Source organism: Sus scrofa, chromosome X (assembly GCF_000003025.6).
Source record: "Sus scrofa isolate TJ Tabasco breed Duroc chromosome X, Sscrofa11.1, whole genome shotgun sequence".
In the NCBI taxonomy this organism is placed as follows: Eukaryota; Metazoa; Chordata; class Mammalia; order Artiodactyla; family Suidae; genus Sus; species Sus scrofa.
The window spans coordinates 17,560,468-17,578,555 of NC_010461.5; the positions used below are offsets into that span (position 1 = coordinate 17,560,468).

At 40.0% G+C, this 18,088-nt stretch overlaps 1 protein-coding gene across 12 annotated transcripts in view; it reads left to right on the forward strand.

Moving 5' to 3' along the window:
- Positions 647-18,088, forward strand: part of CNKSR2 (connector enhancer of kinase suppressor of Ras 2) — a 276,921-nt gene continuing 259,479 nt past the window's right edge. For 7 of the 12 annotated variants that reach the window (XM_021080286.1, XM_021080289.1, XM_021080287.1 and 4 more), the window contains exon 1: positions 678-1,267. In XM_021080286.1, coding sequence (XP_020935945.1) covers positions 1,204-1,267 — 64 coding nt within the window. In that variant the 5' untranslated portion in view covers positions 678-1,203. Of the gene's footprint in view, positions 1,268-18,088 lie in introns of all 12 variants that reach the window. The other 5 variants (XM_021080288.1, XM_021080291.1, XM_021080296.1 and 2 more) reach the window with 3 other exon arrangements.

Sequence of the window (18,088 nt, forward strand, 5' to 3'; positions counted from 1 at the left end):
CCTCGGAATGGCCACGGCCGGCGCTCGCAGGTTCCAGGCTCCGCGCCTGACTTCCCAGGCCGGCGCAGCACCGGCCCTGCTGCCTCGTCATCTCTGCGTCTCTGACCGCCGGAGCTGGGTCCCCGTCCGCGGCACTCCACACCTCCGTCTCAGCAGGCGTGCGCGGGGCTGGGGAATCACCTCGGGAGCCCACTCAGCAGCGGGGAGGGCGGGAGCGAGGAAAGCCCGGGCTCCCGCTGTAACCCCCGCGCTCAGCGGCGTCCCCCTCCCCTCGGCGGCGGGGCCGCAGGTACCTCCTCAGCTGCCTCAGCAGTCCGCTCAACTGGTGGGCAGCCCGTCCCGCCGCCGTCGTGTCCGCTCAGAGGCCCTTCGGAGCCGCGCTCCAGCCGCCGGCACCTGACTGCCCGACCCACCGACAGACACAGGGCTGGGGCCGGAGACGCCGCCGCCGCCGCCGCCGCCGCTGCCGCCGCCACCGCGCACGCGCTCCTCGCCGGCCTGCGTCCCGGGGCGGCCCGCGGGGCGGGTACTCAACGCTGCGAGCCGCCCGCACCTGCCTGACTGACAAGCAGACCCCGGGATAGGGGCTCGTGCCGGCGCGCGCACGCGCACGCGCCTCGCGCGCCCGCCGTCGGCCCTGGGGGCGGGACCGCGCGGCAGCGAGCGGGCGGGGGGCTCGTGGCGCGCGCGCCCCGCACCCGAGGGCTGCGGAGAGATATTTTGGGTGGCAGGAGGCCCCTCGTCATTTCCGCCGGGCGGCTGGTCGTGCCGGGGGCTTCACTCCCGCGCACGAGGCGAACGGGCAAGTTGGCTGCGGACGTGCGGCGGCGGCTCATTCCTTTAGCGCTGCGACCCTCGGCAGTGCAAGCCATGAACTGAAGCCCGGGAGGGACGGAGACCCGAGCGGAGTGGCAGAGCCACGGCAGCAGCGGCAGCCTCAGCGGGGAGCCAGCAGAGCCGGCGCGGAGACGCGACCCCGGCGCCTTTCCCTCCCCGTCGCCGCTCCCACCGCTGCTTGCCCGCCGTTTGTTAAGAGACCTTGCCACCAGGAGACTCGACACACAAAAGCCGCCTTCTCCGCGCCGCCCTCCCAGCGAGGCAGCGGCCAGCGAGGGACCCCACCTGGGGGCGGCTAGGGCTGCTGAGTTCGTTTTGTGTCCGAGCTCCGCGCCCCGCGCCCCGCGCGGACCCGACTCCGTGCCCATGGCTCTGATCATGGAACCGGTGAGCAAATGGTCTCCGAGTCAAGTAGTGGACTGGATGAAAGGTAATGCCCGCTGTGCGGAGGGCGAGGCGACCCCTGGGTGTGGGGTCCCGGCGCGCGGGAGGGAAGGGACGCCCGCCGCGGCCGAGCCCGCCATCGGGGCTGCCGCCGGCTGATTCTGGGGCGCGGGGAGGGGGTCCTCCGAGGCTGACAGCCGCTCGGGATCCCGGTCTCCTATTGTCTCCAGCCAGTGGTTTCCCAGCGGGAGAGGGGCGCGGAGAGAGAGGGGGTTGCGGGCGCGACCCGATGGGAAGCTGGAAGCCGGGCGGCGGAATCCTTGTCCATCTTTCCGGCCCTTCGCTCCCCTCAGCGCCCCCAGGCAGGGAGGACGTGGCGATTCTGATTTCTCCCCTCAGGGAGGCGTCCCCAGGGACCTGCTCCTGCGGTCGCCCCTTCCCCGGCCCCTTTGTTCCTGGGAATCCAGACGCCCCCTCGGCGGCCGCCCCTGCCAAGTGCCTTTTCTAGCGCCAACTCTCCCGGCAACTTTTAAGCCCACATAATGGGGTCAAGACGCGCGGCCTCCCGGGTTTTGATCCGGGAAGGCCCCCCCCTACCCCAAATTGGTCTGAGGATGCTCAGGGGATGCGCTACTTTGGGGGATAGGAAAGCATGCTTCCCCTGGGACGGCATCTGCATTGGTATCTGTGGCTTCCTCCTGTGCATCCTCCCCGCATCCTCTGCCTCCTCTTCTGACCGGTTGAGGCTTTGGACCTTACAGCTTTTTACTGGGGGCTCGACGCCAAGTGTAAGGTGATGCGCATTCAGGTGCCCCCTCATTGCTTCCATCTTGAAGACTCTCCCCTTTTTTCCCTGTCAATTTCTAATAACCGTACTTACAGACTCTCGCCCTCCTAGTCTCAAACGTGGGCTTTTTCTCTAGTCCCTGGGCTTTCCTGCCTCACTATCTCCCTCTGTTGTCTGAGTTAAGGGGCCTGTTCACGACCACTGCGCCCCCCTCCCAGCCCCAAGATTCCTAAGATTTGGAGAATGCTGACAGGGTATGGATGGGATGGAGAAAGGGATTCCTGGCCACACTTGGGAGGTATCAGAGCTTTGCTCGTGGTTATTCCTAGGCACAAACTCTGGGTTGATTAGTCAGGGACCAAAGGCATACTTATCATTTGAAAATGCCCGTTCCGAAGATGAGGGAGCCCCTTCTTAGGGCTTGCTTAACAGTCAGACTTTCTAAGCTCCAGGTACTTTCGAACGAAATGCAGAGTGATTGGAAGTGATTGAGAACCACAGAGAGAAACTCAGTTTTTGGGTGTTGTTTTTTTTTCCTTTTTTCCCTGAACCTTTTCAGCCTCTTGCTTGCTTTTATGGATTTTCCTTTATCCACTTGCTTTCCTTTTATTCCTCTACTTGGCCCCTTTATTGTTCATTTATTTAGTTTTTCTTTTCTAATATGTGGAAAGTGCTTTGTAACTGCAAAGCACAGTACAAATGAGACTGTATTGAATTAAATCGAATTCATTATTTATCGACTGCCCCCCTGTGTGCGGTGCATTGTGCTAAGGTGCCATGGGTGCCATGACTAAGACAAAGTCCTGCAGTGGCTCATTTTTTTCTGTGTGTTTCTTCTTCTCTTTTCATATTTGCTATTGAAATTCCGTTTTCCTAGATTCCCACCAGTTTTCCCCCGCTTTGGATTGTCAAATGCAGACAAACATCTGTCTTGTGTTTCTCAGTCATGGAAGAAAGAGTCAGGGTACATGCAAGAATGCTTAATTGAAACCCTTCCTTTGAATTTTCCTAAAGGTTGCTTTAGTTTGAGTCTGTTACTGAAACAGTCAAAAGCTATCTTGGCTCCATGGAGTCGGATTACCTTCAGAGACTACCTCTCACAAATTCCCATGATGCTTGTAGTGAGTGCTGCATACTCCATCTTCTTCACCTCCCACCCTTCCAGTATATTTTTGCAGTTTCCCCCTCTCCACACTTTAGGTCCACTGATGCATATGATGTACATGTTCTGACACACATTATTCATTTTTCAGTACACTAGTCTTTAAAAAGCTCTCCAAACTAAAATACAGCTTCTTTGCATTTGGGCTAGTATCATTAGCTGTGATTTTAAATGATTGCTATATTTAAGTTGAATAACTTATTTTCATACCTGTTGGTGCCACATTTTAGAGCTATTTGAAAAGACAGAATTTGTGTATCTTTGTATACATTAAATTGAAAGAGAATAACTGATAACATTATCTGTATATTTCAAGTCCCAAGCTGCTTACTGCTGAAATTTCCATGATTGTCATATAAATTTGATTTTAGATGCTCTCAGAAAATAAGATGTAAAAAAATAGTTGGCTGAAGCAGATATTTCCTCAAATATTAACTTACACTGTTACCTTAATTAATTTTTCCCTTCGTACACCTTCCACCAAGTAAACTTTACAAAACACATTTTAAAAATACTTTTCACCCTTTCTTCAGATGCAGTTATGTTTAAAAGTCAATTAATATAGGCTGTTGCTTTGGAATGGCTAAACCTCATTTAGCACTGAGTGAACAGGACTTTTGAACAACTGCTGCCTTGTGGGAGTTCTTTAAAGCATGCTCCTAATATGTCGGTTTCATCATCCTTAACACTGAAAGCGTATGTAATATAGTAGATGCTTTTACCTAGTCACCATCATAGGTATATGCTTTAATAAGGTATATGCTTTATGGTCTTTCTAAGGTATTTTTCTCTTCACTAAAACAGAAAATTCTGAACCATTAAGTGTGTAGGAATAGCATGGCTATATATTTAAATGCTTCCAGACAATGTATGGAAGTGTAATGGAAACTTGGGCAGCAGGGAGGAAAATAGGGGAAAAAAATCCTGGGCTGACAAGATTATTAAATTTTAGTAGAATATATTCAAGATTAATTCCGCTGAACCATATGTACATTGCAATTTACTTTATTACTTTTAATTAAAATACATTTGAAGGAGACATAAGTATTAAATTTATGTTAATTATTATTAAAGAAAGCTATAAGGAAAAACTTCCTTTTTTTGCTCACCCTAACTTTACTATTTGTGAAATCCAATACTCACTGGATTTTCTGCTGACAATAGAAATTTGATGTGACACAGTGTCAGCGTTAGTTCCAGTAAGTATATGAACTCCTTATGAATCAGTGTACTAAGCATTTATATTCCATATTATCTTGATAATACTTCAGTCTATTTGAAAGTATCTCATAGCCTTCAAAATTAATTTTAAAAATTAATTTTATAAAAATATTTTGAGAAGATCAAATACTCAACATTTAGTGTTTGAACCCAACCTTTTTCAGTTGAAGTTGCATTCAGTCCTCTTGTAGTTTTGATAAAACTTTAAAACCTAAACCATTTTACAGTAAATAAAAGCCAAGCTGTTGTTGGAAAAAGCTATAGGTAGAGAAGTAGGCCAATAACTGTTTCTAATTTTTGTTCAATCTATTACTTTAAAACACATTATTTCTCAGCTCCTATCTGTTCACTTTCAGGGCTTGGAAATATTTCATAATCTGCAGCTGCTTGAGTCAACTTTTTTTTGCCCACGGAAATATAGCAAAAAGCCCTGAATACGTTAGGGCCCCTATTATTAATTTTATTATTCACTTTTCTTGTCCATGTCACACCCAATAATTCCAGTTTTCCTCTCACACCACTCTGACTTAGAAACTCTTTCAAAATATCCACATGACTAAGATAAAGTTATTCTCTGAGGCCAGCTCCCTTCATGACATTTTCCCAGTGATCTCTAATCTCTTTCTGGATCAAATAAAATGGCTTATTGTTTTCAAAGTCAACCAAGAGGCCCCATTTTGCTGGTCTTCTTTTAAGGTGATTTACCTCCATCCACTCTTGTATTGTTATGATTCCTAAAATAATCTAAAAATTTTAAGATAGCCTACTAAGCCATCCCACAATTAACTGCTCTGCTCTTTCATGTTTACTATAAACCATTTTCTTTAAGAAGCATTCACTGACTTCTAATTTCTATCCTGATGACTCAGCCTTCTTGAGGATAGGAAATGAAATACACTACTTTAGGTATTAAAAAATAAAGATAAAACCACCATTTTGCATACAACCCTAAAAAAGAGGAAAATTCAGTGATGAAATAAGGTCTGTTTAGTATAAAAGTTTAAATGCTGTAGCAGAAAATATGTCCGACAAGGGAAAGAAGTTTTGACAGGTATGATGCTCTTTAGTGATTTTTCCCCCCGTCATAGGAAGTGGAGATTTATCTTAATGAGGTGAAGGAAAATGTCAAAATTTTGAGTTAAAATTTCTTGAGAGAGATAAGAAATAATTTTCTGGCAGGAACTTCAGAAGTATACATGGTAAGGAAAAAAAAATGTATGTTAATGAATCAAATAGGTGCTATCACCTCTTTTTGAAAAATTAATTTTTTTCTCAGTGCAATGTGACTAGATGGTAACCACCAATCACCTACTTTGGATTTTACATTTTTGGAGCAGTAATTCTTATAATTTTATACAAAGAGGAAAATTTCCTTTTTGATATGTGGAGTTTAGTTCACAAGAAACACTTTGTTTATAGTGTCCTTAATATTTTCTTCTTAAGGTAACACTCATGATTTAGTGGAAGGTAGGGGAAAAAGTATATTTAATGTAGATGTATTCTGTTTCTTACTTCATCATGGAAGGTGCTTTAATGGGTGGACTTAAATAAATTATTCCCTGCTTTGGAGAAATTAATCTCTGTAAGGGATGGCAGTGACATTGACAAATCTGTGCCAAGACCGACAGGTACCAACTAGTGCATTTGGTAAATTTTAAGCGTTTGCATATGTATTCAAGCACCAAAAGTAAGAGAAGATGATTTTAGTAAGTCAGGAAAGAGCCCATGGGGAAGGTGGGGTTTTAACCAGTGTGTTTAATTAAGGCATTTTCAAGAGAGAAGTATTCTAAATGTAAAAGCACAGCAGGAGACTCTAGGGTTAAGATTGGGTGATTAACCAGAAGGGTTGTGTCTAGGTTTGTCTGGTTGAAGGAGAGAGGTGGGCAGTGAGGGAAAGTGAGGGAGGAGGGTGAGTAGGTGGCACAAAAGTACAGGAACAAATCTGCATTTCACAAAGACAATAAAACTCTCATCATGTCCTGAGTTTAAATAAATACCACATTATAAAACTTTGGCTGCCAAAAATAAGCCCACAAAGAATGTGTATTGAATTGGTACAGCTGTTTCAAATCTGTTTCTAAGGAATAATTTGGAAATAATGTTAAAATGAATTATTTTGAAGATTAATTACATCATTAACATTTTGTTGTTGGATATTTAGAATTTTACTGATCCAGATTCTTACATGAAGAATGAAGATGAGCTTTTAAATCTTGATGTTCTTAAAGCAATGATAAGTTTTCATTTTCATTTATATCAGAGTGACTTCAGATTAGGACTTAATTTGTTCTTAATGACTTTTAGCTTTCTATGTGACTTCCCTACAGCATCTCACACATAAGGCTTGTTGTGAACGATGAAACTTTAGCTTCTATGAGGAGTTCTAGAAGGATGGATCATTGGAACTAATATAAAGGTGGGGGGGAAAGGAGGGTAAGAAATTTGGGGAAAAAGTGGAGTCTAAAGCTTTTTTTTTTTATGAGTGTGTCATAGTCTAGTGTCTGGCTGAAGAATAGCAGACTGGATCATTGTGTTGAATAACGTTCAGTGAGTGAATTCTGTTTTCATGCATAGCATAGGCCTGTGCTCCCCCAAATGGTACATTTCTGTGGTTGTGGGAGCCAAATGATCAAAAGAAGCCAAAGAATTGATTTTTGCTAAGTATTTTAAAACATTTTTATATTAAAACACAGTGATGTTATATTCATGGTATAGAAAGCAAGATTGGCGTGATTTTAAAGATGAGACCAGAGGCCTAACAGGAAGTTTAGGCTTGCAGCAGGCTGTTTAAAGCTGCATTTTCTAGATCTCCCACGGTTCTGAGTACACTCCGTTCAGCAATTAGGAGTATATCAGTGGAAAAGTTGGAGAAGTGGTGGTTGGGTTTAGAAATGGTAAAAATTAATGTGCTCCGCTTCCTTTCTTTCTCCTATTGCAAAGGATGAAATCTCTTTTGAGTCAATACCATGATTACAGCATCTTACTTTGTTTGATCCATAAACCTGTAGTCAGGATGAACTTCATGAGAATGGTTCTCATCCAACCCTATCCTTTCACTTCTCACCCCCGTCAGCTTAAACAATTTAATGCTTTGTCACTGCTTTTAGGGTAAATATCATAGTCCTTAAAATGACAAATAAGACCCTTGAAGGTTTGGCTATGGCCTGTGAGGTAAACCTCATTCCTAGCACTAGCTACACCTGCCTTTTTTCAGTCCTGTTTACCCAGCCCTGAGCCTTTGCACTTTTTCTTCAAGCACTCAAGTCCTATTCATCCTCCTTATCTCAGGCCTCCCCTCCTCTGCCTCAGAAAAACCTGTCTGAATACCTGAATCACATCCAATCCTCAGTTATGGTACCTTGTATATGTTCTTTGTCCCATTTGCCAATTTCATTTTCACCTTAATTTTTATGGTTATTTAATGCAGGCGGGGAACCCATCTTTTTGCATAACTGAATAAGAAGGTGTCTGGTAAAAAGTAGGTACTGAGGAAATATTTGTTGAGTGAAGGAAATAAATAAATTTATTCACAAATCACTGGTCTGTCAGCAAATCTGCTTTCCTAAATGACGATGCACATAATAAAATCCTTATAATTTTCTAATGGATACTTCAGCACCAAGTTGTATATTGTGTGCGAGAATACAGTGGAAGTAGGGTTGCTCTGTCCATGTCTCACAGTTGTGTTTCTGTAGCCAGTTCAGTGACCATGGTTTAGATTCATCTTGTTAAGAAATATTAAATACTTCACTGATAATTTCAGTGAATCTGGAATTTATGCTGTAAATATTATTTGCTGATGTCATTTAATAGGCCAACACAATAAGCAAACATTATTTTAAAATTACGTACTTCCTTTCTTAAGCATTTATTTTCTTTCATACACATTTACTAATCGTTTTCTTCATTTTGATGTTTTTAAAAGAACTGCATATTTTGGGATGCATGATAGAATTGAAAAAATACCTTAAATTTGTCCTCTTAAAGTTTTAAAAAGTTCATATAAGAAATTAAAATGTATTTTCCTGTTGTGAGAAGAACAGGAAATTTATTTGTTAATTTGGAGGATAAAATAAAAAGCAGCCCTTTAGCTTAATGAGAACCATTATCTTTATTATATTTAATGTTGAGTTTACATTTTTGCTAGTAGGAATAAAATTGATATATTTAAAATGCATCTTAAATCAGCATTTCTTATATAATTTTTCATCTCACCCTGATTTTTAAAAAATGAATTTTGCTTTTTTAAGCGAAATGTGGATTTACTTGGACTAATTTTTGAAGGGTGCTCATTAAGAACCTATGTTGAGCATTACTCTAAACATAACTTGTTGAATACAGATTGTGCATGCGGATTTTTTGTGAATTCATTGCCACTGGATAATCACTAGTAGGCAGGTTATAGAGATTTTTCTAATAATTTGTGTCCCTCCCCCCAAATTTAGAATGGTTAAAACATAAATCAGAGTAAGTGAAATTTTTAAGACTTTTTTTTAACGTAGTTTTGCCTCTCTGTTAATGCTTAACAAAACACCTTCAGGCTTAAATGTTCTAGCTAGTACAGCAAAACAATGGATTGCAATTGTGCCCTAATTTGAATTACAAATAACCATTAAACATGTAGAATTTTTTTAAACTTTAAAGATATATTTAATTTTTCATTCAATTTCAATTTAAATTACATCATTAATTCTAATAGAAGTTTTCATTATCTTAATCTTACTCTTGCAGTTTCAGGAAAGAAAGGGTTATGGAGATTTGCATAAATTCATTGAATTTTAAATTTTACTAAAGTACAATAACCACTGTTTTAGTTTTCTGTATTCATCTATTGAATATTTTGTCACAACATTAAATTGTTTTAAAAACTCAGATTTATTAAATAAACCAAAACTCACAATGGCATTATTGTATTCTGGTTTGCCACCATAAAATCATTGTTACAAAGCTAATATCAAATATAGCATACTTGTCTGTTTTATATTTACCTGACATTGATATTCTTGGAAATGAGTTTTATGAGGTAGGTTGGATAGTCTTCTGATAAGATGATTAATAAGAACAGATCGCATTTTTGTTTGCTTTTAAAGTGTTGCCCAATATCTTTTTTGTTTGTTTGTTGGAACTTTTTGTTTGCTTAAGCTACATCTGCTATGTTTAAAATGGGCTTGGAACATGGTTTCTGAAGTAATATCTATAACAAATCAATGCAAGACTGACTTTGATCCTGGATTTTATTTTTTTCCAACTTTTTTAACCAATGATTATGAAAGAATCTATTTTCTAGCAAGATGTTAGATTTATAATGTAATTTATTAATAAAAACGCTGAAATATGAGTTCTAAGTTATGCTGAATGAGTAATTTCAATAACATTAGCTGAACTCTTATAATTTTGGTATTTTTTATATGTGTAAGTGAGAGTTTATTTCATATACTTTTTTTCAACTATCAACATTATTTCAATTTTTTTTTTTTTTGTCTTTTCTAGGGCCACACCCGAGGCATATGGAAGTTCCCACACTAGGGTGCAATCTGAGCTGTAGCCGCCAGCCTCCACCAGAGCCACAGCAACGCGGGATCCAAGCTGCATCTGCTACCTACACCACAGCTCATGGCAACGCCAGATCGTTAACCCACTGAGCAAGGCCAGGGATTGAACCCGCAACCTCATGGTTCCTAGTCGGATTCGTTAACCACTGAGCCACGATGGGAACTCCCAAAATGTTTGATAATTCTGGGAACTTGTGATTTTTTTTTCCTGACTGAGCAGAAAATTCATATTTTAATTTTGTGTAATTCATTTATTTTATTTTTCTCATTTTATGGCTGCACCCTCAGCATGTGGAGTTCTCAGGCCAGGAATTGAATCAAGCTGTGCAGCAGATCCTTTAACCCACTGTGCCAGGCTGAGGACCAAACCCACACTTCTGCTCAGATCCAAACTGCTGCACTATGGTTCTTAACCCCACTGCACCACTGTGGGAACTCCTATGTAACTCATTTATATTTTGGCTTTCAAAACAAGCTACCCAGCTATTAAAAATATATAAAAGAGAAAATGGAAGTTTCTTTTGTGGCTCAGCGGTAACGAACCTGACTAGTAGCCATGGGGATGCAGGTTTGATCCCTGGCCTCATTCAGTGTGTCAAGGATCCCATGAGCTGTGGTGTAGGTCGCAGACAAGGCTCGGATCCAGCGTTCCTGTGGCTGTGGCGTAGGCTGGCAGCTGTAGCTTCAATTCGACCGCCTAGCCTGGGAGCTTCAATATACTGTGGGTGCGGCCCTAAAAATAAAAAAAATAAAAATAAAAAATAAAAGAGAAAATGTTGTAGAGTTTTTTTCTACTAGGGCTCAAAACAGACATTATAGTCCAGTAGCTAGGTTTTCTTTCTGCCTGCCAGAACCTTTGTGGAAACCAGGTTCAGTGTGATGTGAGCCAACTTAGGGATGACAGGGCAAGGTGCTCTTTCTCCATTTCCCTCTGTATTGGTTACATGGTGAGTTTTGTGACAGTCTCTGTTTGCACCAGTGTTGCATTAAATCAATGGCAGAAGGTTTCTTATCTAGAAGGCTGCTCCCTTGCCTTCTAGCTGTCAGACCAGAGGCTTTCAGTTTGATGTTGAATTGTCACACGCAGAGAGAAGCTAGTTCTATGGAATATTTAAAACTAGATGATTTTTCTTTCTAATCTCTCCCTCAACAAAATGCTTTAAGTATATTGATGATAAAAACATCTTAATTACAGTTCCATTAATTTGGGTTTTTTGACAGTTTCAATAGGTTCCCATTGAAATTTATTCTCGGTATGTGAAGAAAGGCTTTGCTGATGCTGATCAATCTATTAACGTAGTCAAGATTGGAAAGAAATTGTTTGACCCTGGAGTACGTAGTGTTTTCAAGTACTTTGCTTTGCCAGGAGCCATTTCCATACTGAAAATATGTGAGCTAGAAATGAGCTGTATTTTTAGTTAGAATTTCTGCATGCTTAGCTGGGATCACAATTTTTTATTTTTATTTTTTGGAATATTTTTGCAAACATTCGGTAATACAGCTTGGTTCTTCTTCTCTTTGACCCATGTTAGACAGGTCTTACACATTTCACGCTTCTATTGTTATTAGCACTACTTACAATTGAAATAAGGGACAGTTGTTAATACCCCTTTCCATGTAAGTTACAGGGAAGTTAAGCAGCTCAACAGAGATGTGCAACTGTTCAGTGGTGGAATTAGATTGAACATTAACTATTTTCTTCTCACCTACTGGGTTAGATTTAGACTTTCGTGGGTTAAGAACACAGTTCACGTTTATGTATAATTTTTTTTTTTGTCTTTTTTTTGCCATTTCTTGGGCCACTCCCATGGCATGTGGAGGTTCCCAGACTAGGGGTCTAATCAGAGCTGTACCTGCCGGCCTACGCCAGAGCCACAGCAACTCGGGATCTGAGCCGCGTCTGTGATCTACACCACAGCTCACGGCAACATGGGATCCTTAACCCCCTGAGCAAGGGCAGGGATCGAACCCGCAACCTCATGGTTCCTAGTCGGATTCATTAACCACTGTGCCACGATGGGAACTCCTGTGTATAATTATCTTCAGACTTTTAAAATTTTTTCTGAATTTTCTACCTTTTAAAAATTCATGAGAATGCTTGTACAACTGTAAATATAATAAAATTCATTGAATTGTTTTAAAAATTCACTCTGTTTAGTATATAGTAAAGAGTACTTTGAAATCAAATCCCTGGATTAGTTATATCTAGGCTCTGTTACTTCCTAGCTCTGTGATCTTAGTGAGGGAGAGTGTAAATAACTTGTGAGGTTTTCTCATTTGTGTAAAGTATAGGCGATATTACCTACTCTTAGGTTGTAGTATGCTTAAAATGATGCCTAGCACATAGCAAGTGCATGATAAATGTCAGATTTTTTTAAATTAAGAAGTTTCATTCTATTGGCAATCTTCAGAGACAGAACTGTTAATAGATAGTATTTATCGATTGTTTACTGAATACCATGTACTGTTCTAGGTGCTTTCCCTGTATTATCTTATGCCTGGCCTATCTCTGAAAGGTTAGAATTATCTCTGTTTTACAGATGAAGAAGCTTTTCCTTAGAAACATTGAATGACTTGTCCTATATACCCCCAAATTTTTTGAGCAGGTGTTGAATAAATATTTTGAAGAATGAATAAATATTAAGTAGAAGTGGAATTTGAAGGAATTTCTAACTGGCTCTGAAATACCTTGCCTTTCTACCAGAGGTAGGTATGACGTGAGAGGAATCCTGGGAATACTTTAAAAGATGTGGATGGATGTCCTCTTTTTCAGACCTACTTTTTCTAGTGTGGGCTGTGATTCTTGGCTTTTTTGACCTCTGGGGTGTGTGTGTGGGGGGAGGTTGTTAGTGGTTAAGAGTTTCCACTTGTAATAGGACTTTAGCTGGTGGCAAAGATGCCACATTCAACTGTTTTCTTGCTGACATCCTTCTTATTTTGAAGTGAACTCCAGGAGTTTGATGCTCTCCTCTTCTGAGTCTAGACCTAGGAAAAGATCTACTTTAGGCTACCGCTACTACCAACCCTATGCGGAGGTGTTTTGTTTTCAGAGGATTTTTAATAAAAGTACATGGTGCCTCATGAAAAGATGCTCGGCCTCACTAACCATCAGGGAACTGGAAATCACTACCACGATGAAATATCACCTCACATTGGTCAGAATGGCTGTTGTCAAAAATACCACAAATAGGAGTTCCCGTCATGGCTCAGTGGTTAACAAATCTGGTTTGATCCCTGGCCTTGCTCAGTGGGTTAACGATCTGGCGTTGCCGTGAGCTGTGGTGTAGGTCACAGATGTGGCTCGGATCCCGAGTTGCTGTGGCTGTGGTGTAGACTGGTGGCTATAGCTCCGATTAGACCCCTAGCCTGGGAACCTCCATATGCCATGGGAGCGGCCCAAGAAATGGCAAAAAAGAAAAAACTAAAAAAAAAACACAAATAATAAATGTTGACAAAGATGTGGAGAAAAGGGAACCCTAGTTCACTGTTGCTGGGAATGCACAGGCACTGTGGAAAACAGTATAGAGATTCCTCAAAAAATTAAAAATAAATAGAATTATCATATGACATAGTAATTCTACTCCTGGGTATGTATCTGAAGAAAATGAGAAGACTAATTAGAAAAGATACATGCACCACAGTGTTCAAAACATTATTTACAGTTGCCAAGATATGGAAGCACCTAAGTGTCCATCAACGCTGAATAGATGAAGAAGATGTGTATATATATATATATATATATATATATATATATATACACACACACACACACACACATGCATGTACACACACAATAGAATATTACTCAGCCGTAAACAGAATGAATTTTTCCCTTTGCAGCAACATGGAGGACATTATACTTAGTGAAGTAAGTCCAACAGAAAAAGACATTGTTTTCACTTATATGGGTAATCTAAGAAGTAAAACAAATGAATGTAGCAAAACAGAAGCAAGCCCATAGATAAGGAGAACAAACTAGTGGTTACCACTTGGGAGAGGGGTAGAAGGAAGGGCTGATAGGGGAATGAGATTAAGAGGTATGAGCTGCTATGTATATGATAAATAAGCTACAAGGATGTAATGTATGGCACAGAGAACATAACCAATATTTTATAATTACTATAAATGGAGTATAATCTATAAAAATATTGAATCACTGTGTTGTACACTTGAAACTAAAGTAACATTGTAAATATACTTTACTTCAATAAAAAATAAATTCTTCTAAAAAGAACTTATACTTCCAGTAAGAGTGAATATGAGTAAAAACATAGAATATTTTAAAGAATATGTTTAATATGTGCTTATAAATTAAAGAAAAAATCCCCCCCCCAAAAAAGTAACAATGCCTGATAATAGATGTGTCATTTTACTGCAAATACAGACACACTTTGGAAATATTGTGGGTTTGTTCCTGACCACTGAAATAAAGCAAATGTGGCAATAAAGCAAATCACATGAATTTCCCAGTGCAAATAAAGGTTCTGTTTATACACTATTGTGATCTATTAAATGTGCAACAGCATTATGCCAAAACAAGTATATGCCTTAATTAAAAAATACTTTATTGCTAAAAAATGCTATCACCTAAACCTTCAGCAAGTTGCAATTGTAGCATTGAAGATCACTGATCACAGATTACCATAACAAATATAATATTGAAAAAGTTTGAAATATTGTGAGAATTAACAAAAGTTGACACAGAGACATGAAGTGAGCAAATGCTGTTGGAAAAATGGTGCCTATAGACTTTCTTAATGCAGTGTTGCCACAAACCTTCAATTTGGAAAAAACAAAATATCTGTGAAGTACAGTAAAGTGAAGTGCAATAAAATGAATTACACCTCTAATGGCTTTGGTTGTATTCTGCTCTTCATATTTACTTAGTAGGGGTTAGTATTGTCTACATTTCATAAGTGTTTCTTTGAACAGCAGACTTTATTCAGTACATTTCTTTAGCTTGGAACCCGTTACCTACCTACTAAATGGTAATTGTTCTCCCCAGATTGTTTTGTTTTTGTTTAGAAATTCTTTTATCATAGACCAAATTGTGATATGACATGAGAGTGTAATGAATCAAACACAAAAAACCTTGTATGCTGGAGAAACTTTAATCATCATCTGCCAAGAAACTATTGTGACATTATTGTAAAATATAGAGTGGTCAAGTTGAGCTAGAGATATTTGATCAGTTGATTACTTGTAAAATGGTAATTATAGGTATAGTTCCATCTATATTATGTTTTAGAATAATACACATGGTTTTGCATGTGTATCTAAAATATATGTTCTAACATGTATTGTTGGAACCTAAAGTAAGATATGTTCAAAGTAAAAACACAAGGATAATATTTTCTATCTCTTGTTTTCCTTTAATAGAATTGAGATGCGTTTGCTTTAGGCTGGAATTTTTAAAATAAGTGAAAACAACTTTAATTCTTCTCTGGTTGTGGAGAGAATGAATTGAAGTCTCTCACTTTTAATGAAAGCTACCACAATACCCAGAACAGTAGACATTTACAAAAGAACATCATCTGTGAACTGTGGTAATTACCAACTATTTTGAAGTTGCCTTAGCAACTTGTCCATTTGATTATCTAAAGTACTTTTTCTCTCTTAATGTGCTCATTCTCTCTCTCTCTCTCTCTCTCTCTCTCTCTCTCTCTCTCTCTCTCTCTCGTTGTCTTTTTAGGGCTGCACCCTTAGCGTATGGAGGTTTCCAAGCTAGGGGTCTAATCATAGCTATAGCCGCTGTCCTACACCACAGCCACAGCAGCTCGGGGTCCAAGCCCCGTCTTCGACCTACACCGCAGCTCACAGCAACGCTGGATCCTTAACCATCTGAGCGAGGCCAGGGATTTAACCCACGTCCTCATGGATACTAGTCAGGTCTGTTACCACTGAGCCATGACTGGAACTTCTCATTATCTCTTTTTTTAAAAATTAAAAAAAAATTTTTTGGCTGCACCTGTGGCATGTGGAAGTTCCCGGGCCAGGGATCGAACTGGGATTGATCCCAAGCCTCTGCAGTGACAACACCAGATCCTTGAATGCTAGGCCACCAGAGAACTCCTGTGCTCATTATCTTTTAAAGTCCATACAAATTAAAATTAATTTTGTTTGAGTATGTTTTTGAGAATTTCATTACTGTCTTTGAAAAAGCTGACATCCTGTTTTGATAAAGGTGGTCTGGTAAAAAAGACTTTGAATTATGGTAACATCATGAATCTCCATCTGCATTAATTTTAAGATGTGTCTAATGTTTAAACTTTTAAATGGTTTCTAATTTTGATATTTTTCTTCAAATGAGGCTGCTTTGCGAGTTTATTTTTACGGTTGTGACTGACACAGAGAAAATAAATAGAGCAAAATAATACCTAGGGATCTAGTAATGTTTTTCTTTCTACTTATGTACCACTAATAAAATCACAAAAAATTAAGACAGGTATGTATCTCTAAAAAGTAAGCACTTAAATATATATTCATTGGGAGTTCCCATTGTGGCTCAGTGGTAACAAACCCGACTAGGAACCATGAGGATGTGGGTTTGATCCCTGGCCTCACTCAGTTGGTTAAGGATCGGGCATTGCCATGAGCCGTGGTATAGGTGGCAGATGTGGCTTGGATCCTGCGTTGCTGTGACTGTGGCCCAGTCCTAAATTCAAATTCTAGCCTGGGAACCTCCATATGCCACGAGTGTGGCCTAAAAAGACATATATATATATATATGTATATATATATATATATAAAAGGGGAAATATAACTTTACAGTGGAGGAGCCTAGTGAACACTATGTTGGCCGTGTGATCAGATATATTTAAATATCTGTATGATATATATATATATATATATATTCAGCACATACACCCCATAATATACAATATTATTACACCAAAGTTTCTTAATATTAAATATCTAGTTCAAATTTCTAGTTACATAAATGTTGTAAGTATTTTTACAGGTTTTTTCCCCCTTAAATCAGAAGCCAAATAAAGCCTACACATTGTAGTCTACATTATTCTTTTTCCCTACATCGATCCTTTTGGACTCAGTACCACCTTTATATGACATGCTCTATTTAATGTCTCTTGGTATAAAATTCATTAATAATAAAACCTACCTCTCACATTATTTTAAAAAATCACTGTGGAGTTCCCGTCGTGGCGCAGTGGTTAACAAATCCGACTAGGAACCATGAGGTTGCGGGTTCGGTCCCTGCTCTTGCTCAGTGGGTTAACGATCTGGCGTTGCCATGAGCTGTGGTGTAGGTTGCAGACGCGGCTCGGATCCCGCGTTGCTGTGGCTCTGGCGTAGGCCGGTGGCTACAGCTCTGATTCAACCCCTAGCCTGGGAACCTCCATATGCCGCGGGAGCGGCCCAAGAAATAGCAACAACAACAACAACAACAACAAAAAAGACAAAAAGACCAAAAAAAAAAAATCACTGTAATGCCCTATTGTAATAAACAAGAAAAATAATTTATAAAAATAAGATAGGTTTCTATATGTAGGTGCTTAACATGACTGTACTAAAAAAAATACTCATTGATATGTTTGCCTGCTTAAGAGCATTCACGGATTTAAGAGAAGCAGGGAGTAAGCTCAGAAGTCATTCCATGTTAAGTACAAGAAAATGGAAGAATGAATGTATTGATAGACACTGGCATAAAAATGAGTATTAGAATGGCTTACAGGCTAGACTATTTGGCATGCCACTCTGATAATTCCTGTTAAACACTTAAAAGTCATATTAAAAGGAACCACAGCTTTATGAAGAAATGGCAGATTCTTGAACTGAGGAGGGAAGATTTAAGATGAGCATGGAGCATCTTATAGTGCCAGAAAAGTAAGGAAGTGCTCAAAAAACAAAATGATGAGGGCATGTCAGAGACTTGGGAATCATTCTGAAAGAGCTCTCAGTTGCTGAAGCTGGAACAGTTTGAGCAACGAAAGTAGTATTGGGTTTATAAAAGAAGTATCAGTGAGCCTATACTGATATTAAAAAGTCTGAATAAATAAATGAGAGGAGAGAAAAATCTCCTATACAGATAATTCCAAATAATGTATGTAAGTACTCTTCTCTCAAGGAGGTGACACTTAACTCCCCCCTTTTTTTTGTGGCCTGCACTTAGTGACCTGTTTCCAA